This window comes from Cetorhinus maximus, chromosome 20, assembly GCF_964194155.1.
Source record: "Cetorhinus maximus chromosome 20, sCetMax3.hap1.1, whole genome shotgun sequence".
Classification (NCBI taxonomy): Eukaryota; Metazoa; Chordata; class Chondrichthyes; order Lamniformes; family Cetorhinidae; genus Cetorhinus; species Cetorhinus maximus.
In genome coordinates this window covers 54,960,574-54,984,432 of record NC_135898.1, presented here as the reverse complement: position 1 = coordinate 54,984,432, position 23,859 = coordinate 54,960,574, and the positions used below count along the sequence as shown (strand labels likewise).

At 42.0% G+C, this 23,859-nt stretch overlaps 1 protein-coding gene across 1 annotated transcript in view; it reads left to right on the top strand.

Annotated features, from left to right (window-relative positions):
* The first annotated feature begins 14,337 nt into the window (after nucleotides 1-14,337).
* Nucleotides 14,338-23,859, top strand: part of habp2 (hyaluronan binding protein 2) — a 48,580-nt gene continuing 39,058 nt past the window's right edge. Inside the window, exons 1-3 of the mRNA XM_078564705.1 lie at nucleotides 14,338-14,474; nucleotides 15,389-15,407; nucleotides 23,493-23,552. Of these exons, the coding sequence (XP_078420831.1) occupies nucleotides 14,406-14,474; nucleotides 15,389-15,407; nucleotides 23,493-23,552 (148 nt within the window). The 5' untranslated portion in view covers nucleotides 14,338-14,405. The remainder of the gene's footprint in view (nucleotides 14,475-15,388; nucleotides 15,408-23,492; nucleotides 23,553-23,859) is intronic.

Here is a 23,859-nt window from a genome sequence, read left to right as displayed (position 1 = left end):
CTGCGCCAAGTAACTCACCTCCTGACTCCCATCTACAAGGCACAAGTCAGGAGTGTGATGGAATACTCTGTACTTAGCTGAATGAGTGCAATTTCAACAACAGTCAAGAAGCTTGACACCATCCAGGATAAAGCAGACCACTTGATTGGCACACTATCCACAAACATTCACTCCCTCCACCACTGATGCACAGTAGCAGCAGTATGTACCGTCTACAAGATGATCTGCAGAAGCTCACTAACGCTCCTTGGACAGTACCTTCCAAACCCACGACTGCTACCATGTAGAAGGACAAGGGCAGCAAATGCATGGGAACACCACCAACTGGATATTCCCCTCCAAGACACTCACCTTCCTGACTTGGAAATATATCAATGTTCCTTCACTGTCATTGGGTTCACAATGCTGGAACTCCTTCCCTAACAGCATCGTGGGTGTACCTACACCACATGGACTGCAGCGGTTCAAGAAGGCAGCTCACTACCACCTTCTCAAGGGCAATTAGGGATGGGCAATAAATGATGGCCAAGCCAGTGATGCCCACATCCCATAAATAAATTTTTAATGTCTTTGAAAGCCTCATTTACTGCATTGGCCAATATGGTGGGTAGTGCACCTTCAGCACATGAGCGTGTGTACTCCACCCATCCTATTGGATGCATGGGTGGCCATTTTGCACCTGAAAAATGAGCAGAGCACCTTCAAGTTTATAGGGTGTTACATCTGTATCTGAACAGCAGTTAATAGATTTCTTTATGTCTACTGGCACTTTGATCTTTATTGATCTGCTGTTTATTTAATACTAGTTAAAATGCTGTAGAAATATTAACTGCAATTAAGCCTGAGCAAAGAATTCAAGTATAGTCAAATATTGACACATCCTATCATGTGACAAGTTGAAGCGACATGTCTCAGGGCCACATATGTAGCAATTTGAATAGTGGCTGAAAAGAGCATAGTAGTAATAAAATAGAATACAATAGAACATCCAGTAGGTTTGTATCATCAGATCTTCACCATTTCCAGCATAGAGTTACAGAATACATGGAACTCCACAAAGCCCCACTTGGGTAGACAAGTGTTTGCCTGAGAAGGAGGCAAACAGGCATCTTCAGAATCTACAAATGAGGAAAAGTAACAAGGAAAGATCAATTCAGGTGAAAAACAAATTCTAACAGGTGAAGAGGGTGGTCAGTAGAGCGCTTACCTCTGCTATACATACGAACATACGAATTAGGAGCAGGAGTAGCTCGGCCCCTCAAGCCTGCTCCACCATTCAATAAGATCACGGCTGACCTGATTGTAATCTCAACCCCACATTCCTGCCTACCTCTGATAACTTTTCAGCCCCTTGTTAATCAAGAATCTATCTAGTGCTGCCTTAAAAATATTCAAAGACTGCTTCGGTGCCTTTTGAGGATGAGGGTTCCAAAGACTCTCAACCTTCCTCGCTCTTCTCTAGGGTGAAATCCATTGTACCCAGGGATTTGTCAGCCCGCAGCCCCAACAATTTGCTCAATACCACTTCCCTGCTGATTGTAATTTTCCCGAGTTCCTCCCTCCCTTCCACTTCCTGATTTACAGCTATTTCTGCCACATTGTGTTAACTCAACATATTATTAACTATATGTATATAAATGATCTTAGGATCCAGAAAACGATCCAAATTGGGAACATTTACCAATAAAATTAACAAATTTGCTAGTGCAAAAATATGAGACTTTTCAGGCAATTTGTTATCATTGTTTTGCAATAAATTGTTGAAAAAAATTATTTTGCCCTATCTCCCAATGCTAACAGATCTTTTAAAAACTTCCAGGATTGGGATCCAGATCTGCATCTTTGCCAAAAACTAATGACTTCTTCCTTGGGTAATACTCCACTTGTGCACAAATTTAGTAAAAATTTGTCCATTATTTTTTTGAGATATATTTACAAAGAGATCAACAGGGGTGAAAACATTACTCCCTGCCACCTTCGGGGATAAAAAATCAATTGAATGGACTTAACAACTTTTGTTTCTTTATTGCAATTATGCAGCTCTTCCTTAAGGCTTTTCCCTGCATGGTTGATGCTCTTTAAGTACAAAGCTGAAAAAAATATTTTTACGAAGAGCTTCCATCTCATTGAGGAGATGCTTCAGAGCATTCCACGTTTAACAACCAGTTCTGAAAACTCTGCTCACATTTTGACATCTGTGACAAATTCTACCTCAGCAACTGAAACAATTTGCAACATTATAAAACAATCAACAACATTTTAAATCAAACAACCTACAACATTCTAAGGAGAAAAAGTCAATTCTTGCAATCTCCCAAAGTTAACAAAGCCTTTAAAAAAACTCTACGATCTGGATCTATGTCTTCGCCAAAAACCAATCATAGAAATATAGGCCAGAATTTTTTGCCGGGCGTGCACCCGACATGCTTGAGCGTAAAATGACGCGTGATGACATTGGGCGAACGTCCCAAGCTCATTGCGCACTCTCGCGATATTTCCTCGCGCATGCCCGCCGACAATTAAGCGGCCTATTAAGGCCCTTAATCAATTAATTGACTCGAATCTTTTGCTGCCCGTCCAACCATTCGGTTGGTGGGCAGGCGAAAAGGCCAAGCAGCCTTTGCATTTTTGGCAAAACCTCATCCGCAGGCAGGATGAGGCTTTGACAGTGATTTAAAAAATAAAAACTTTTAACACTTATATTTTACATGCCATGGGCCACATACTGTAGACTGAATAATTTCAAATGGTGGATCAGAAATTCCATAAAGATTGTGGATAGAATGGTGGATTTTAACTCTACATCCCCAGCGTTGAAACCTTGCAGGTGGGCAGTTAAAAGCTCTTGGGTTGCTTACCCAGAGCCCAACATTTTTGACTTTAATAGATGGCTCTGGACTGGCACCTAAACCACCTGCTGAAAGCCAATGGGGTTATAATTCCAGTGTGCTAATTAGGTTCGAAATATGTCATTGGGTCCTGACAGCGATTTTAACTGTGGATTGAATGAGGAAAATGCTGTGGCTTTCCATCGGTAAAAAGAAGTCTGCAGATAATTGGGAAACTGACAAAGGCCTATAGATGAAAGCAAAATACTGTGGATGCTGGAAATCTGAAACAAATACAGAAAATGCTGGCAAAACGCAGCAGGTCTAACAGCATCTGTGGAGAGAAAAAAGAGTTAATGTTTCGAGTCCTTATGATTCTTCTTCAGAGCTAAAGAGAAGTAAAAATGAAATTAAATTTATACGGTTTAAGGGGGGTGGAGCAGGTGAAGCTGGATAGAAGGCTAGTGATAGGTGGAGGCAAAGGAGAGATTACCAGAGATGTCATGAACAAAAGCACAAAGGGGTGTTAATGATAGTGGTACTGATTAAAGGAGGTGCTGATAGTGGCATTAAGGTCAGAAAGCAGAATGTGATAATAGCAGGACAAGGGTAAGCACCCTGGAAAATACAACATGAACAGGTGACAGATGGCCCTTTGGGGATGGGGTGGGGGAAGAGAACAGTGGCGGGAAAAAAGATTGAAAATAGGATAAAAGGTGAGCATAAAACAATAAATAAAAATATATTAAAAATAAAAATAAGTGGATAAAAATTAAAAAATAAAAATTAAAAAATGAATATTGAAAAAAGGGGGTTGAAAATAGGATAAAAGGGGTTGAGGATGGAGGAGAGTGTTCATGGTCTGAAGTTGTTAAGTCCAGAAGGCTGAAAGTGCCTAATCAGAAGATGAGGTGCTGTTCCTTCAGTTTGCGTTGGGCTTCGTTGGAACATTGCAGCAGGCCAAGGACGGACATGTGGGCATGAGAGCAGGGTGGTGTGTTGAAATGGCAAGCGACAGGAAGGTCTGGGTCATGCTTGCAGACAGATCGAAGGTGTTCTGCAAAGCGGTCATCCAGTCTGTGTTTGGTCTCTCCAATGTAGAGGAGACCGCATTGGGAGCAGAGAATGCAGTAGACCAAATTGAAAGAGGCGCAAGTGAAGTGCTGCTTCACCTGAAAGGAGTGTTTGGGCCCTTGGCCGGTGAGGGGAGAGGAGGTAAAGGGGCAGGTGTTGCACCTTCTGTGATTGCATGGGAAGGTGCTGTGGGAGGGGGATGAGGTGTTAGAGGTGATGGGGGAGTGGACCAAGGTGTCCTGGAGGGAACGGTCCCTATGGAATACCGACAGTGGGGTAAAGGGAAGATGTGTTTGGTGGTGGCATCATGTGTCTATGGATAGGTTTTTTACTTTATTTTGTGGGGCCAGAAGGAACTACGGTTGGAAGAGGAATAGAAATCCTGAAAACTTTGTGGACATACAAGGAGGAAGCTTTGCAACTCATAGACAAACAAACAGGAGGGAGTATAGGTGGCAGAGATGAAACATACCCTTTCAACTCCTATTTCTTCTAGGAGTCATTTTAGTGTTTACATAGCTGAACAAATTTCTGTGTTTTTGAAATCATAGATGACTTGGAAGTTGAAGTCAGGCACTCTGAGGAATAGCCAGGCTCATCAAGATCAGTAACACAACATCTTCACCAACACAGTCACGGCAACTTATCTGCCTCAGCACAAACCCAGGATAAATGAGTTAGAAGGGTGAAACCTCAAGCACAAGTGGGTGTGGAACCTGAAAATTAGAGAGAGTGTGCTATTCCATTACAGAGGGTGTAGAAATGATAACCTTTGACTAAAGAATTTGGGGGGCTTTGATCTTAGAGGCTCCGCTTTTAAAAGAGAAGATTCTGGGTCATACATCTCATGCAGGGACTGGAGACAGTTTCAATGCATATGATAAAGAGAGGGAGAAGTGGAATGATTCCACGACATGCATTTACACCATAATACAGCACCTAGAAGAAGTGACAGTCCAGGAGATTTCTGTTGGACCAGGGTGCCAGGAGAAGCTGTTAAGAAGATGGGTGGCTTCCAGAATGGCAGCTACCACTGCTTCACTAGATGCTTTGAGTGTCAGCCTGAGCACCACACTTTCACAGAGCTTCCTGGCTATATGGTTTGTATTGACACCAACCAGTAGTACATCTGAGTCCTGCACTGATGGGTTACATTGAATCATGACACATGTTACTGTGCCTCATGAGAGTGACATTTGTGACTACTTCAAAACCCCCTCCAATGCCAGTACCTGAAGGAGTTTCAGCCTTAAGCCTGGCACTTATTGACAATGCAAGAAACTGGCGATCAGAACCCAATCCCTCAAGAACAGCAGCTAGCCTGAGACAAAATTTTCAGTCCTGGAAAGTTCCAGAAGGATCTTTCCAGCTAAACTCAACCCCACATCAGGCAGGCAGCAACTTGTGGAAGTGTGAGATTAGAACCGTGAACAAGTAAGATAACTGGCACAGAGGGCTGACATAGTAGTAAAAAATAATTGCAGTCAGAGTGTGTGAAGTTATTGGAAGCTTTTATTAACTTTTATTCTGGAAATTAAAAATTGTTTGGCCACATAGACTTCTCAGATTAACATTTCTGTGAACGTTTACGTGGACTTGGAATGATAACATGTGAGAGCATGAGTCTTGACTCATCAAGGCAAAGTACAGAAGCCTTTGGGAAAGGAGGTCTCTTTGTGGCAGTTGGGTTGGCAGGATGTGCAGGGAGACATTTTATTTGTTTCCCTGCTTTATTTGCTGAAAGCAGTCGGCTACTAGTCACTGCTTTCTTTCTCTGGCTGCAAGCCTCTCTGGCTCAACCTCCAACCCTTCTTGTACCTTCTTCCTCTAGATGTGGAAATGAAGAGAGTTCTCTACTTTCTTCATTATCACCATTTTCCCTTCAGCTTTAGGAAGCTGTAACTCTTTCTGCTTAGTATTATGTAGAATGCAGCAATCTACAGAGACTTGCTGGGCTGGATGGCACGATTTACCCTGGCATCTAAAACGAGACTTCAAAATGCCTCTGGTCTGCTCTATTAAAATTATTGTAATCCCATGGGCCTCATTATATTTGTTCTTCTCCTTGCTACTTGAAGCAGAAGTCATGGCTGCAGGAAATATCTCTGATCACTAAACAATCATCTTGATACATGATTCTGTGTCACCATGGCTGGTACGGTGAAATTATTATAAAAAGAACCACGGCAGCTTCCTAGGTCAGAGGCATTAACATGTGTGATAAGGTGATTGACATCACACACTAGGTAGATGTTTGTTGAATAAAAGCCGTTCCTATTAATGAATTTGGGGGGTGCGGTTGTTATGTGGAACATTCAAAGTCACACCTATTCTATCACTGCTCCTTGCACTTGTAACAGCTTTAGAATGACTATTTTCTCTCTTTGTTTCCAGCTTTGAGGGACTGACTGAATAAATCATTAGTGGCTTTCATTGTGTAGACGGCTGCCTGATAACGTGATAAAGATCATCTGAGATTTCCTGGAAGAATCCAGTGACACAAACATTTCAAGGCAGTGGTCACTCCCAATGCTACAGACAAAAGTTGTTCTTCTGTTAGAAATGTGCTGTGGATCTTCAGAATGAAGCTGACAACTTGCTAATTTCCTCTGAAGAGGAAAGTGCAACCTCCTGAGACAAAGACAGTCACAGAAATCCAAGTAAATCCTGTAATCCCTGTGACATGTAGGAAACAAATATCTATGATGCCTCTCTCTAAAAGGTTCCTGTGCAGCCTCTTCTATATACTCATCCTCCACCTCCTCCTCTCCATAACACAGGAATAGAGGGATTCTCATTGAGAAATTCATTTCCCTCATTCAGGGGTGCCATGGAATACCCTGATTTGCCTGGATGAGTGCAGCTGCAACAACATTCAAGAAGCTCAACAATATCCAGGACAAGCTAGCCCACTTGACTGGTATCCCATTAAATAGTCACACCCTCCACCACTAGCACACAGCGGCAGCACTATGTACAATCTACAAGATGCACTGTAGCAACTTGGCAAGGACAGTACTTTCTGAACTTGCAACCTCTACCACGCAGGAGAGTAATGATAGCAGGTATGGAAACACCACCACCTACAAGTCTCCCTCCAAGTCACACACTATTCTGACTAAATCCTGGAACTTCCCAACTAACAACACTGTGGGCAGGATTTGCCGACACGTAAAATGGGGTGCGGTGGCGTCGGGCGGAACTCCCGACGTCACCGTGCCCCATTTAAATTTTCAGGTAGGCGGGGGCTCAGCAAAATCAGCTGTGCGCCTGCCGACCTGTCAATGGCCAATTGAGGCCATTGACAGAGTAATTAAACTAATTAATGGACCTGCCCGTCCAACCTTAAGGTTAGCGGGCAGGCCAGGAGCCCTGGCGGGAATTAGAAAAAGCATGAAACCTCATCCACGGGCGGGATGATGTTTCATGTAGGTTTTTAAAAATTTAATTAAAGCTTATTTAAAATTATGGACATGTCCCAACTCATGTGACAGTGACAGGGGACATGTCAGGGGATTTTTTTTTTCTATTTTTAATACTTTTGACAGTAGAGTCGATCTCCCTGAGGCAGCACTTAGCCTCATGAAGATGAGTGTGCTCTTTCGTGCACATGTGTGAAAGAGTGCACTCTCAGGTTTAGGGATTCCCCCCGCCCGCATAGGGGGCGCATAGTGCTTCCATGCAGACATCACGCTGGGCAAGCCTTAATTGGCCCACCCACATAAAATGGCGCCGTACCCCCAATCAGGGGGCACCATTCGGAGGCGCACCTGTGCGTGCCCACACTTCAACTTTGCCCTCGGCAGGGGGAAAACCCTGCCCTGTGGGTGTACCTGCACCATATGGGCTTCAGTGGCTCACCACCACTTTCTCAAGCGCAATTGGGGATGGACAATAAATGCTGGCCTTGCTAGTGATGCCCCCAGTCATGAATGAATAAAAAACGTTTTCAGAATAGTTCCAAGAAAACAACTAATTAAATGTCTCTGTGTAAGTTTCTGCAAGTTCCAGTCAGAAAATCTAAAATGGCCTCCTTAGTGAGGGTTCAGCCTCAAGAAAACTGGCAATGCTGGAACACTTTCAGTACTTTAAATACCTGGGAACACTTTCCATCATAGCTCCGTGCTTCTCTAAAATGTCTAAGACCTGAGTTCATGGTCTTCCCAGAAATATCACCCTGTCAAATGAAGAGGCAACTATACCTACCCTTATCCCACAGCACCCAACAAGTATGTGTGCCTCCAACTTCCATTATAGAACAACATGAATGTGGGAAAACACCATAGAGAAAATCTCAAGGTATGCATTAGGATAATACCGAAAATCTACACTGTAAAAGGCAAAGCATGAGGATTGGCAGGTTACAACAGTACTTATGTTCTTTAAAATCAGAAAAACTCATAAGAAATAGGAACAGGAGTAGACCAGGTGGCCCTTTGAGCCTGCTCTTCCATTTACTACCATCATGGCTGATCTTTGGCTTCACTTTCCTACCTGCAGTATAAGGGTCTGGCACATAAAGAGTTAACATGAGACTGAGTACAGTACTGTCCACACAATGATGTAAGAGAACACAGGACTTGTACCTTGGGGGTCAATGTAGTATTGGGCAGAACCATGTGTAGAAGCAAGCTCCCAGCTTGGACTTTTACTGTATCTAAGTATATAGTTTCTAGTAATTAATAAATACATACACTTGAAATACCTAAGACTACAAATACCTTAATAGGACCTAGCAAACTACATCCAATGCCTTACAAAACAGCCTTCTTTTTTTATTCATTCACGGGATGTGGGCTTCGCTGGCTGAGCCAGCAATTAATGCCCATTCCTAGTTGCCCATGAGAAGATAGTGGTGAGCTGCCTTCTTGAACCACTGCAGTCCATGTGGTGTAGGTACACCCACAGTGCTATTAGGAAGAAGTTCCAGGATTTTGACCCAGTGACAGTTAAGGAACGGCAATATATTTCCAAGTCAGGATGGTGAGTGATTTGGAGGGGAACTTCCAGGTACTGGTATCCCATCTATCTGCTGCCCTTTTCCTTCTAGAAGGTAGTGGTCATGGGTTAGGAAGGTGCTAAGGAGAATTGATGAATTCCTGCAGTGCATCTTGTACATGGTACCCACTGCTGCTATTATGCATCGGTGGTGGAGGGAGGGAATGTTTGTGGATGTGGTGCCAATCAAGCGAGCTGCTTTGTCCTGGACAGTGTCAAGCTATTTGAGTGTTGTGGGAGTTGCACTCATCCATGCAAGTGGGGTGTATTCCATCACACTCCTGACTTGTGCCTTATAGGTGGTGGACAGGTTTTGGGGAGTGAGGAGAGTTGATCGTCACAGGATTCCTAGCCTCTGGCCTGCTCTTGTAGCTACAGTATTTATATGGCGAGTCCAGTTCAGTTTTTGGTCAATGGTAACCCCCAGGATGTTGATAGTTGGGGATTCAGAAATGGTAATGCCATTGAACGTCAAGGGGCGATGGTTAGATTCTCTCTTGTTGTAGATGGTCATTGCCTGGCACTTGTGTTACTTGCCACTTGTCAGCCCGAGCCTAGATATTGCCCAGGTCTTGCTGCATTTGGACATGGACTGCTTCAGTATCTGAGGAGTCGCGAATGATGTTCAACATTGTGCAATCATCAGCGAACATCCCCACTTCTGACCTTATGATGGGAGGAAGGTTATTGATGAAGCAGCTGAAGATGGTCGGGCCGAGGACACTACCCTAAGGAACTCCTGCAGTAATGTCCTGGAGCTGAGATGACTGACCTCCAACAACCACAACCATCTTCCTTTGAGATAGGTATGACTCCAACCAGTGGAGAGTTTTCCCCCGATTCCAATTGACTCAGTTTTGCTAGGGCTCCTTGATGCCACACTCAGTCAAATGCGGCCTTTATGTCAAGGACAGTCACTCTCACCTCACTGCTGGAGTTCAGCTCTTCTGTCCATGTTTGAACCAAGACTGTAATGAGGTCAGGAGCTGAGTGGCCCCGGCAGAACCCAAACTGGGCATCAGTGAGCAGGTTATTGCTAAGAAAGTACCACTTGATAGCACTGTTGATGACCCCTTCCATTACTTTACTGATGATGGAGAATAGGCTGACAGGTCGGTAATTGGCCAGGTTGGATTTGTCCTGCTTTTTGTGTACAGGACATACCTGGGCAATTTTGCCAGTGATGGCAAATGCCAGATGCCAGTGTTGTAGCTGCACTGGAACAATTTGGCTGGGGGTGCAGCAAGTTCTGGGGCACAAGTCTTTAGTACTATTGGTGGAATATTGTCAGGGCCCATAGCCTTTGCTGTATCCAGTGCCTTCAGCTATTTCTTGATATCATGTGGTGTGCATCGAATTGTCTGAAGACTGCCATCTGTGATGCTGGGGACCTCTGGGGGAAGCAAAGATGGATCATCCACTTGGCACTTCTGGCTGAAGATTGTAGCAAATGCTTCAGCTTTATCTTTTGCACTGTTGTGCTGGGCTCCCCCATCATTGAGGATGGCGATATTTGTGGAGCCTCCTCCTCCCAGTGAGTTTGATTTGTCGACCACCAATCACGACTGGATGTGGCAGGACTGCAGAGCTTAGATCTGATCCATTGGTTGTGGGATTGCTTAGCTGTATCTATCACTTGCTGCTTATGCTGTTTAGCATGCAAGTAGTCCTGTGTTATAGCTTCACCAGGTCAACACCTCATTTTTAGGTATGCCTGGTGCTGCTTATGGCATGCCCCCATGCTATCTTCATTGAACCAGGGTTGATCCCCTGGCTTGATGGTAATGGTAGAGGGGGGGGATATGCTGGGCCATGAGGCTACAGATTGTGTTCGAGTACAATTCTGCTGCTGCTGATGGCCCACAGCGTCTCATGGATGCCCAGTCTTGAGTTGCTTGATCTGTTTGAAATCTATCCCATTTAAAATGGTGGTCGTACCACACAAGATGATGGACAATGTGAAGGTGGGACTTCGTTTCCGCAACGACTGAGCTGTGGTCACTCCTACTGATACTGTCATGGACAGATGTATCTGTGGCAGGCAGGTTGATGAGGATGATGTCAATTATGTTTTTCCCTCTTGTTGGTTCCCTCATCACCTGCCCAGTCTAGCAATTATGTCCTTTAGGACTTGGCCAGCTCAGTCAGTAGTGGTATTACCGAGCCATTCTTGGATATTGAAGACCCCCACCCAGAGTACGTTCTGCACCCTTGCCACCCTTAGTGCTTCCTCCAAGTGATGTTCGACATGAAGGAGCACTGATTCATCAGCTGAGGGAGGGCGGTACGTGGTAATCAGCAGGAAGTTTCCTTGCCCATGTTTGACCTGATGCCATGAGACTTCATGGGGTTTAGATGTTGAGGACTCCCAGGGTAACTCCCTCCTGACTGTATACCACTGAGCCGCCACCTCTGCTGGGTCTGTCCTGTCGGTGGGACAGGATATACCCAGGGATAGTGATGGTGGTGTCTGGAACATGATCTGTAAGGTATGATTCCATGAGGAAAACTTGACTAATCTGTGAGACAGCTCTCCTAATTTTGGCACTAGCCCCCAGGTGTTAGTAAGGAGGACTTTGTAGGGTCAACAAGGCTTAGTTGCCATTGTCGCTTCCAGTGCCTAGATCAATGCTGGGTGATCTGTTCGGTTTCATTCCTTTTTTGAGACTTTGTAACGGCTTGATAATACTGAGTGGCTTACTAGGCCAGTTCGGAGGGCATTTAAGAGTCAACCACATTTCTGTGGGGTCTGGAGTCACATGTAGGCCAGACCAGGTAAGGACGGCAGATTTCCTTCTCTAAAGGGGCATTAGTGAACCAGATGGGCTTTTAGAACAATTGACAATGGTTTCATGGTCATCATTAGACATTTAATTCCAGATTTTTTTTATTAAATTCAAATTCCAGTATCTGCCATGGTGGGATTTGAACCTGGGTCACCAGAGCATTACTCTGGATCTCTGGGTTATTAGTCCAGCAACAATACCCTAAACCATCACCTTCCCCCTGCTCCCTATATCCCTTGATTCCCTGAAAGACCAAAATTGTGCCTATCTCAGCCTTAAATATATTCAGTGATGGAGCATCCACAAATCTCTAGAGTAGAGGCTTCCAAAGATTCAGAACCCTTTGAGTAAGAAATTTCTCCACATCTCAGTCCTAAATGATCATCCTGATCTTAATGACTTTAAAACAAAACATGAAACTGAAGGATTGCACAGACCTTCTATGCTTCTAAAATCTAAATCTCCTCCACATTCAAAACAATATTAGACACCAGAAGGAGCATGGGTGTTTCTTGTGTCTAGTGATTCTATGCCTTCGGGATTATTCTTCAAATAATCCTGATCCCAGAGCAGCATAATCAGCAGCAATGTCAGCAACACAATGATCATAGTGTTCCTGAAATTTATGGGGTTGAAAAATGCAGTAAACTAAATTTGTTGTGGAGCCCAGTTTCACTAGGGTCCTCCCTCATCAAAGAACCTCTTTAAGCCCTGATGGGAGTCATGAGCCGATCTTCTGGCATCTCCCCCTTCCTCTCTCCACCTCCTTTCCCACTCCATGGGTAAAGGGCCTGCCTTTGAAGAGCTTTGAACTACACTGGAGCACTCTATCCTTTTTGCACTTACAAGGGTTTAGAAATTCATTCCAGCTCAGAACTGGTATGAACCCCACTCCACAGGGATCCTACAAAGGCCCCAAACCTTTACTGGATTATCAATCTTCCATGCAAGCAGAAGATTGTAAAAATTGAATTCTTTGTTGAGTTCTTGTTGTGTCTCCCCTTTAGTTCAGGGCGGGCTTCAGCCAAGCCATGCAAATCCAATCTAGTTGCTACAATCAGGCATCAGTGGACAAACTGCACTTGTGCTAACGGAACTAAAACTCGGGAATGTCAGAGCCAAAACACATGAACACATGTTATACTGGTGGGTCTAGCAGTTGGTGATGTGCAACTTCAGCAGAAACAATTGTTCTCCCACTATAGTCAGACATTTGACAGCAACTGATAAAGTAATATGTACAAGTTCGTATATATGCTTGGCTGAAAAAGACATGTCATTCTCATGCCTGACACCAGACTCCTGAAGCAACTGCTCCAGCTCGGAACTCGGTTGTGACAGGAGGCTCCCAAGAGGACAATGAAAACACTTTAGGGATGTCCTCAAAGCATCCCTGAAGTAGCCAAACATACTGTCAACTCAAGAGAGACCCTGGCTTGTGGACGATCAAAACAGGGAAGTCTCATTCAGGAAGGCACCAAACACATCAAAAAGCTTCATTGGGAATGTGTAGAGGCATCAGAGGGTGTGCACAAACATCACATCGACCTATCCCTTCAAGCACCACCTGGCCCACATGTGGCAGAGTTTGCAGATCGCACATTGGACTTATCAGCCATTTCAAAACCTATTGTACCGGAGTGGGAGCAAGTCACCCTTGATCCCAAGGGACTGCCTAAGGAGAATATGTAAGTTTTGATAATGTAACATCCTAACTGTAATGCATAAACCTTTATTCTTCAAACAAAATCAATCTGCTGTTATTTGACAGTTTCAAGTTTGATTGGAACTTGTAGCAATTTTGGGACAAAATTATTAAAAATTTGAAAAACAGCCAATTCAATTTGGTTTGTTGGTTTGACCACACCCCACCCCACCTCACATAAATAAATGATTAGCTGAAACTTTCAGTCCATAGGCGGTAAGTATTTGCCTCTGAAGTAATCCAATTCTGCCGGAAGTGAACAAATGTTACCTATGAGCAGAAGGGTGTATGCAGCTGTGACGAACAACTTCCTGTTACCAGCTAATACACCTAAAGGGGTCATCTTAACTTGGGTCGATGGTGATATCGATATAGGTGCCCAGTATACACCACATCCAAATTTCTTTTCCATTGAAGTCAGAGTAAAAGGAAATCAGCTGGGGTGTATAACAGACAGCCCATTTAGTATTGCCCATTTTGCATCATCACCCAGCGTTAAAATGGCCCTCTAGAGTGGATATTTGGAAGAGGTACCGGTGAGTCACTCTCAGCCACGGCATTATATATGAGTCCAATGCGTTCACTAGAGGAAGATAATGGAAGAAAAATGAAGCAAAGTCAAAAGAAAAAATGTTAAATGAATACTTAGTCTATATACTGTTCACATCATGCCAATTTAAGGAGATGGACTTGATCTTTTTACTTATATTCTTGATCAGGCAACAATTCCTAAACGTGTATTCCCAAATAGGATGTCAGTTGAGCAGTAGTTCAGCTGAAGAGATTATTATTTAGCCATTGCATTTGTATATTGTACTATACAAATTTCAAGTTTTTCTTACCATTTTTACCAATGTCAAAACTTTTTGCCTCCTTAAATTATCTATGTTTGAAGACTGGTTAATAACTTCTAGTGTGTTCATATGACCCTGGTCTTGTATCGATGTGTTGTAATATAAATAGCAGAAAGTCAAATGTCCAGAGCGAAGCAAAGCACTTCAAAATCTTTGAAATATGCCAAAAGCATTAGCATGGTCAACTACCAGGTGCTTTTTCATCTGGCTGGCGGCACTGTCGTATTCTGTAAGTAAGCACTTTTTACACAGCTTTAAAATGTATAACTGCTATATTTTTGATTAAAGTAGAAATACAAAAAGGTAGTCTCAGCAACTTGTTTTATGGATACACAACAGCACGACTAAAATGATTACACAACTGTACCAGTTCTATGGTATAGTTAAACATCGTGCATGTTGTAAAATTTAATTTATCCATTCACCACAAAACCATTGATGAAGCATCCTTTCCGTTATGTTGCTATTTTTTCCTCTCCATTTCATTATTGCACACTTTCCCTGGCCATTTTCTCATGATTTCTCTGCTCAGTAAACTCCCTATTCTTTTCATTAGGCCTCTGGGTTACAAGATATCGTTTACTTGCTATGAGTTCTAGGTAAATGATGTCATGCTGCTTTTATAGTTCCTGCATAGAGTCTATTCTCCATTATATTGTTTTTATTTGAGGTAATAAAAGTGATGTCGTGGAGGCAAGCTTTACTAGAACCAGCTGAGAAAAGGTCACAGCAATTATTCAATGTATATAAAAGTAACAGCAAGAAATTAATTTCTCCTTTAATTAAAATGTGTTTTGTCTTAAAGGGACATTGTCAATGCTAAGACTTTGTTTACAAGTACTTCATTGAACGCTAGACAAACGTAACAGTGTAATTGTTGACACAGTGATGTCATCAACAATTCCGTTTCACTGTAAAGACATTTAAACTGTAAATGGAGAACTCGACACTGCTGTCATTTATACTGTAATCAATTTAATTTAGGTTGGAGCAGGAAACTATCTTAAATAGCAGAGTTCTCTCAGCGGAATGTTCCAGAGACAACTTGTTTGAAAGTTTCCAAACATACTTTTTAAAGTCATGAATGCCCCTTTGTACAATGCAATAGATTCACATGTAACTTTATTTTACTTTTCTCCACAGAAAGTCTATAGTGATAATGGTAAGTTTCTTTTTAAACTACAATATATATATAAACAATTATAATCAGCATTAAAACTTGGTTTAATGAATAACTGGCAATTGATTGAGTAGTTCATAATTCTCTAATAAAATTGCATAGTGTACATTGTTTGGATAATACTTGCACTGGGTTGAAAAGTAGAAATGTGACATACAAATAGATGGGAATTTTCACTGCATGTTATGGCACAGCTGATGGTAAATGCTGAGCTGCTCAAATCCCAAAGGGAAACTTGAAACAACTGCCACAACTGTTTTGCAATTTGTATATTTATTTCAAGATACATGCTTTGAATTCAGTAGTAATAAGTCCACCGAGTCTTAGAGTTTATACAAAACTAAATTAAACATTTATTGATAAAAGAAATAATTTTAAGCACACACATAGGTCTACAAATTACTACTATGATAACTCCTAGCTCCCCTAATTAATCTGACTCCCAGTTACACCTCTATTAAGGCAACAGCAAAAGCACATAGATTTAAACAGACCCAGGCAAAGTACACACCCTGGACAGTCAAATTCAAAATGAGTTTTCCTCAGCTTAGTTCCTTGTAGCAACAGCTTGAGGCTTAGATGCTGGAGGCTTTTCATACTTGTGTTAGATCTTAAAATGCCTTCTCTTACATACAACCTTCTTTCCTTTATACATATTTTCTCCTTTTGAATGCAAAATTCCCATTATTTCACTATGTCTTTGGACTTTACTTCTCCAATAATAAAAAACTATCATAGTATTAATTTTACAAGTAAACATTGGGAAAAATAAACGCACTGTTTCTTAACTTCTTCTGGCTAGGTGTAACATTTCACCCTCTCTTTTGAATTCAAGCTACTCTGGTTTATTTTAAAATGCAAATGTTCCCTTAACACCTCACATTCTAAAACATGTTTACCTATTTAGCATTTTAAACCTAGCTTCTCTTCCTACATCAAAGCCTTCAAGCCAGCTGTCTTTAATTCAATTAAGACACATACACACACCACCCCCCCCCCCCCCCACCCATTGGCAAAAACTCCACTATTACCCTACTTTATAATAAATTCCAATAACGTTATGGGAAATATTATATCTTCCTGACACTGCAACTTAATAGAATTTTACTGTGAATAAATATTAAACTGATCTGGAGTTGAATATTTTGTTACAATCACTGTAGAGACATAACTTTTAAAAAGAAATTCAAACTTCCAGTTAATAGTTGAAAGGATGACATGACAAGATTTCAGGTTTAAGACTTTTACTGTAACAAAAGACTAAAAACACTCTTGACAAAACACTGTTCTTTTAGGCAACTTATACTTTAAAACACCAAACAAAACATTCCCCTTTTTCCTTTTTGCACAACTGAAAACTCACTTCATGGATTTACTTTACACTATCCTTTAAGTAGACATTCAATTCTCCTGGAACCAGTCCAAAGTGATTCTTAGCTCCCAATGATTTACTTCTGTTTGTTTTCTTTCTCAATCTAGGAACTTTTAATCTCAGAATTGTCTTTTCACAGTGTGGTTATTTTACCCCTGGAGATTCTTCCTCTTGCACAAGCTAGGCGAATCTTTCAACCTCTTTTTAACTCTTCATAAATTCGGTCTTTTCAATGCAAGCGTGAGCTCCCAGCCACATTCCCATGTGGTGAACCATAACTCTTGGTGCCTATAGCTACTCTCCCTCTCCCAGGTCTTGGCAGATTAGCCATGTCTGTGAGTTTTCAGTGTTATCTTAGACCCTTCCCTTCTTAAAGCCCATCTCCAAAGCAATATACAGATGTGCCTGTATCCAGGTAGAAATGCTGTTTAGCTATCCTTGAGACCCAAATCTCTTTTATGTTGGATGTAAATAGATAGTTTAAAACACACCTGCATACCCAACATTCTCAACACTTTTTTTTCTGGGATTTTGGAGACTCTCCGTATAGCCACAGTTAGCACACAGGCTGCTGCCTGCACTCTCCAATTGTAAATGTCTTGCCCCTTCTCCCAGTAAAATAATCTGGGTCTCCTTTAATCTCTAGCCATCAAACCACCTAGGCTGGCTACTGCCAGACAGGTCACATGACACCCTTCATTTTACCTTAAATTAAATTCACAGTCCCAATACAATAATCTTTTAAACTTCAAAGCTGTAACACTTCTAAAAGGGGCCCTATCTTTTAGGTGGCTGTGAGTTTACTGTCTCATTAGCAGCAGGGTCAGTAAGTTCCTACACAATACCACATCAGGTTAACATTTCAAAGGACATTTTGAGTAAATAAGACAAGTTGGTAGTAATTGACCCTCATTCCTGGTTTTCTGTATTTAATGGTGTGGTAATAAAGCCACAATTAAACATTGTTCTCAGGAATCTTGCATTTCTTTCTTAAATTCTCCACTATCATCTACTTCCTCCCAAGAAATATTTTATTTTAGTATGGCAGGGCTGGAGGTGTGTAATTTTCTGCAATCACATGTTTTTTTTTTAATGAAAACTTGCTAACCAGTTAATTGTCCTCATTTTATCATTGACAGGAAAATGTTTTCTTTAATTTTAAAATACCTGATTTTTCAATATACAGTTCTGCTTGGCCAACAGGAAGTAGCTGGGAGAGTCCTTGGCTAATGGCACAGTTTCAACATCAGTGAACAATGCTCTAATTCTTGGTCAATGCTGCCAGTCCAGATGTTCTGAAGACCATATTACTGTAAACCATACTGATATTGCCAACCAAAATGTTTCTCAGTTAGCACAAAGAATAAATCAACAACCTCATATATGCCAATATTTAAAAGAAAATTCTTGGGATCTTGGATGACTCTGACCAGACCACTGCTATATTTTATCCCTAGTTACCCTGAGATGGTATTGGTAGGATTTTTCCTTCAGCGAGGTATTCCTTATGATGATGATGATGATGCTTCTACAAGCTATGAGATAGGGAATTCCAAGATATTGACTCAACCATGATGAAGAGATGATGAAAAATATCCAAGTCAGGATTGTGTGACTTGGAGAGGAACTAATGGTGTTCCCACAATATTGCTGCTCTTGTCCCTTTTGGCAGTAAAAGTTGCAGGGTAAGTATCGATGTCTGAATCAAGGCTATGACAAGGTCAGGCGGTTCTGCTAGACCCAAAGTAAGCATCAGCAAGCAGGCTATTGGTAGGTAGGTTGCGTATGTTACCCCTACTGCTTCTTTATTATTCTTGCTGGGACACATCTGCAATTCCAACCTATTATTCAATTAAAGCTTACTCTACCAAAAAATCATAGGGTATGTATATCTTCATTTACGTGTGGAAATTCCTAGTCATGAGGAATGACAAAAGCTAGAAATATAAAAAGTTTGATGCAATATGATACATGCTCCTGTACACAAATACACTTCAATGGGTAATTCACATTGATTGTATGCACAGTGCGTTAGTCAGTCTGTTATAAGCAGTGGACATAACATTTCAATTTGTATGACTCATTTGAACAATAAATACACTCTCGTTGTATGGATTCAATTATTTAATGAAAGGACTATGTTGAGTATAACTAATAACATAAGTAATGGAATTAGGTTAGGAGGTTTTGTAAAAAAAAAGAAAGTGAAAGAAAGGAATAAGAGATTGGGTTACATTTAGATGGGAACTGCCGACAGACTGTCCAGACCTCTCCCCTAAACAATTGATAAATCCCTTCAGCTGCCCACAAATAATTTTGAGCAGCTTCAAAGTGGACTTCACATTGAATGCCACCCAACTGTGCTTCAGTCACACCCTAACTAAAATTTCCTGTAATGAGACCAGCTTAGGAATTTGATCGTGCCCAAAAATGAGTGCACTGGGGTTGGTATGTGCAATGCTCTTGCCCTGTTACTGTTGTCCCAAGCAAAATGAAACCTTGCTGCTTCCTGCTCATTATCATGAGTCAAGTCTATAGCCAGCACTACCCATGCTATTCATAGCTGCATGTCTATTTGGGGAACTTGAAATTGCGCATCTCTGATCCTACTTAAAGGAAGCCAGCATCTCTTAGAGAAGGTGCAGGCAACAGAGAATTATTTGTTCACAGAGAAATAGGTTCTGAGAGGGCACCACAGTATTCTGCATCTGCCTTGGAGTCCCTGGTGCAGGCAGTAGATATGAGGAAGGAATTTGAAATCCCTCCAGCCAACACCTCCACTACCAATGGGAAGAAATCCCAGGATCTTAGTTCTCAGGACATGGCTGCAATACCTGAAGAAGTTCAGTGACCTCACCAAAGTTGTTCAGGCAAAAACAGTGCTCTCTCACCTTCTGCTCACACCACCAACCACACTACTCACAGCACTGCCCTCCTCTGCTCCCCTTCACTCTCCTACAATCATTGCACCACATTTCACTCCACTTGCTAGGATTCATACACTTACCACCACTGCAACTCTCACTCCCCGTAACTCACAACAGTCATATGTATCCAATCATTCCTCCATGAGAGTCACATTATCTAAACATCTCACAAGACTGTGACTAACAAAATCCCTTCTTGCTTGCAGGAAGAGGTCGCCCACACCTCCAGACAGCACGCTGCCAGAGGAGGTCGAGCCTGCCTGCACACCTCCTCCGCCCTTGAAGAAAGCATGCTTCACACCATGGGCAACAGTAGAATAATGGCTGTGGTGACTTGCAATGCTGGAGGAGATATCACTCAGTTTCTTCACACCTTATCCTCTTTTTCCACCTACCTCAGCCTACACACTCTGCACAGCAAACTGCAGATGCTCTCACCAGCCACTTCCCTCTCTCTTCTCTTCTTTCATACTAAAGTTTAACCATTTTCCCCCTCATTTCATATGCACATATTTCTGTGACTTGGGAAAGAGGAGGCCTGCCTTCCTGATAATGAAGTGTCACTTGATCTCACCTTTGCAAACACTAGCTCAGATACCGGCACCACATAATCTTTACACAGGAGGCTAGAGGACAGATCATCACGTGGTGAATCACTAGGCTGTGTGCAGGATTCAGACAGGGGAGGAAGATGCCATGGGTGTTAGCTCACCAGAGGGTAACTTTGCGCACTAGCACTGCTGCAGAATTGCAGAATCCTGTGCCCTCCCCTATGGGCTAGGTGGTGGTGGGGGCATTTAATTGGGCAGGATGGTGGTGCTTTTTATTAATGGCCACTTAAGGACCGTTAGCAGTGGGTGGGGGCAGCTTGTCAGTGAGCTTGCATACAATGTTGCAGAGCGTGAACGAGTCCAGCTCCATCTTGTGTTAAGGCTTCATGCAGAACAAAAAGACCACTGTGTCCAACATAGAGCAGTCAACTCCATCAAAGCAATAGTAGCATCAACCCTCTTTTTTACAGCTCTTATAGTTGACATGGAAGCTCAGATGGGTGGCCATTTAACTTTAGTGGCTCCCCTGGGTCGATTTTCCAAGTGCTTTATACCACGTCTTAATAATAAGCTGTTGATGATTGAGAGTAGGCTGATGGGGCAGTAGTTGGCTGGATTGAATTTGTCCTGCTTTTTCTCAGGTGTTGTAGTTATACTGGAACAGCATGGCTAAAGGCACAGCACCACAGCCAAGGTGTTATCATGGCATTTGCTGTATACAGTGCACTCAGCTGTTTCTTGATATCATGTGGAGTGAATTGAATTGGTTGAAGACTGGTACCAGCAATGGTGGGGACCTCAGGAGGCCAAGAGTCATTATCCATTCCTGGGTGTTTCTCCTGCAGACCACAGGAGTGTCGTAGAAGTCCCAGGACAGTGGCCTTGGTTTCATGGGAGAGGCAGCAGCAGTTATCTCTCAGGATGACAGCATTCCATGCTCTCCTGCCATCTATTCCACCAATGTCCTTGTTAATGCTGAACGGCCAACTGAAGTATCCTTAATAGAAGCTCAGCAGCCTTCCATCTCCCATTGAGGACCCAACTTGTAGGAGCGCGAGGATAGGTAAATAAGCTCAAAGGGCATTCTCTAAAGGGTTGAACGAGGGTGATTCATAATTAGTTCTGATAACTATTAGGTACAGATTCAACTAAATTGTTTGATAAATTTATGCTTTGTTACTGGATTTGCTGTTAGTGTTTATATTTGTAGTGAAGTAAGGTTAAGATCCCGTAAGTCTGGATTAAAGGAAAACAATCAGCAGTAAGGCCAGTGGCAGTTAGTCCGCTCCGAATTAAGACACTTGGAACATCTTTCTGTGAGGAGACAGTGAACAGTCCATTTTGGACAATAAGTAGCAGAGCCTGTATAATTCCCACCAGATTGATTTGGATCCTCTAAAGCATGGCAATGACTTTCTGCTTGTACTGGATACTGAAAAAAACACATGAACACCGGGTAAAATTTATAACTCTTTAAATATAATGGTGGGTCAGTACCATTTCCAGGTTCTGACCCCACACTTACTGTCAATGCGCCCGCCTGGAAGATCTTCCCTTGGGCGGCCAATTCATAGGCTGGCTCTGGGTCATTTGTACAATTGGACACAGTGGCCCATTCCTGTAGCTGTTGCTGGATGTGTAGCCACTGCCAAGCTTGTAGTCACTGCAAGGTTTGTAGTCACTCCTACTGCGCTTGTAGCCACTGCAGGGCTTGTAGTCACACGTACTGGGCTTGTAGTCACGCGTACTGGGCCTGTAATCACTGTTGGACACATAGCCACTGCTGGGTGGTAGACGCTCCTGAGTGGGTAAACACTGCTGGGCATGTAGCCAGTGCTGGGCATGTAGCTGCTGCCAGTGGCAGCAGGTTGGCAGGGGACAGGAGTGCGTCGGGCCACTGACCTGATGTGAAGATATCTGAATTTACTCATATCTCACCTTTAAACCCACTCCTGTGGGACCGAGAAGATTCCACCAGCCATAACGGTTCTCCTCCGTATCACTAAGCCGGTCAGAGTGCCAATGGGCACCAAACACTAGACCATCAAGGATTTGATGTTCCCTACTAATTTGTTAGAGATTAGACGATAATTTTTTTTTCTTATTTTAGATTTAAATTTTAAAAATTATGAACATTAAACATGCTTCTAGTTTTTTTTCTCAGATCTGGTGACATTTAGTGCCTGTGTACCTATTTACCATGGTATTGCTCATGAAATTTGAGGATGTCTATGAAAATGGTGCTGCATACAGGTGGCGGGGGTGGGGGGATTGGCAGAGGAGGATATTGCCTTGATTAAGTGTTGTGTCACTTCTATTAAAGGGGCTGATGAGTTCAAGCCTATAGCATTGGACAATAAATTTACTTGTAAATCAGTCTTAAATTGTTCAGTTCGGGTTATTGAGTTAACAGTTCACTTTAAGCTTATTTCCAAAAAAAAACAAATATTTAATCAGCTAAGTATATGCTTATCAGGGCTCTAGGGCTTTCTCCTAATAAAAAAAAGTTACAGAGAAGTAATGAGCCTGGGTCTAATCCGCAGTCTGTGTTGAGTTAGCTAATCTCAGCTGGGTAAATAGTAAAATTGAAATAATTGTCCCAATGTCCTTGGGCTTTGGGAAGGGAAAAAAATAATTCAACTCCTGAACATGAACCAGTAATTTTTTGGTAGAAATTATATGTATGTGAATGTCAAATGACGATGGGATTAGGCACAGCTGTGGTTTCCTCTGGTTGAATGGTCTAATAGCACTGACTGTCAAAGCTATTTTGGCCAACGTACCAAATGATTTCTGGCACCTGTAGAACTGTAAAAACAGCAGGAATCTCTTTCCTTAGAAAAGAAGTATAAAAACTTGAAAATCAAATGATGGAAATTATACACAGGCAAAATGGGCAAAAGTAGAGCTCTGCAGAACATATTCTTTTAATGCTTTCAAATAAATACAAGACCAAAATCAATGTTGTAGCTGGACCTCAATAATGAAACCTGCCTACACGCTACCGTCATGTGCAAACAAGTGTCTTAATAGCATGATAACTAATTCTTACAACAAATTTTCCAGAATTACTGATAAAACAAATCTATAAAGCTGGATGTTGAGGGCCAGAAAACTGTCAGAGATAAAGGCAGAAATAGTTTTGTACTGCTTTGCTAATTATTGATCTATTTGAACTCGCATGCAAAGATAATATTTAAATGTGATCCCATCCTAGGGGAAGATCCTACAGGATTTGACGAGGACAGTTGGTTAGAAAATTCCAACGATAATAATGGTTTGTGAACAATGTTTTTAAACTTATTAAATTATCTTGTTGCCATTACTTTGTGTCATTTAGAAACTGCATTGCAAAATGTTCTATGTAATAGAATATTCATTCAAGTACTTTAATTAAAAGTAAGCAAATACATAGTTTTATAAAAGAACTGCAAAGTAAGCATAATTTGTTTAATGTTTCTTATTTTATTTGTTAGTCAGATTGCCAAGAAGATTAGTCTTAGTCTTAAATCCACACCAGCTTGGCGGCCCTCAAATTTCATTTTGTTTTCAGTGTATAGGTAGAGAAAAATTGGGTCAAGTAC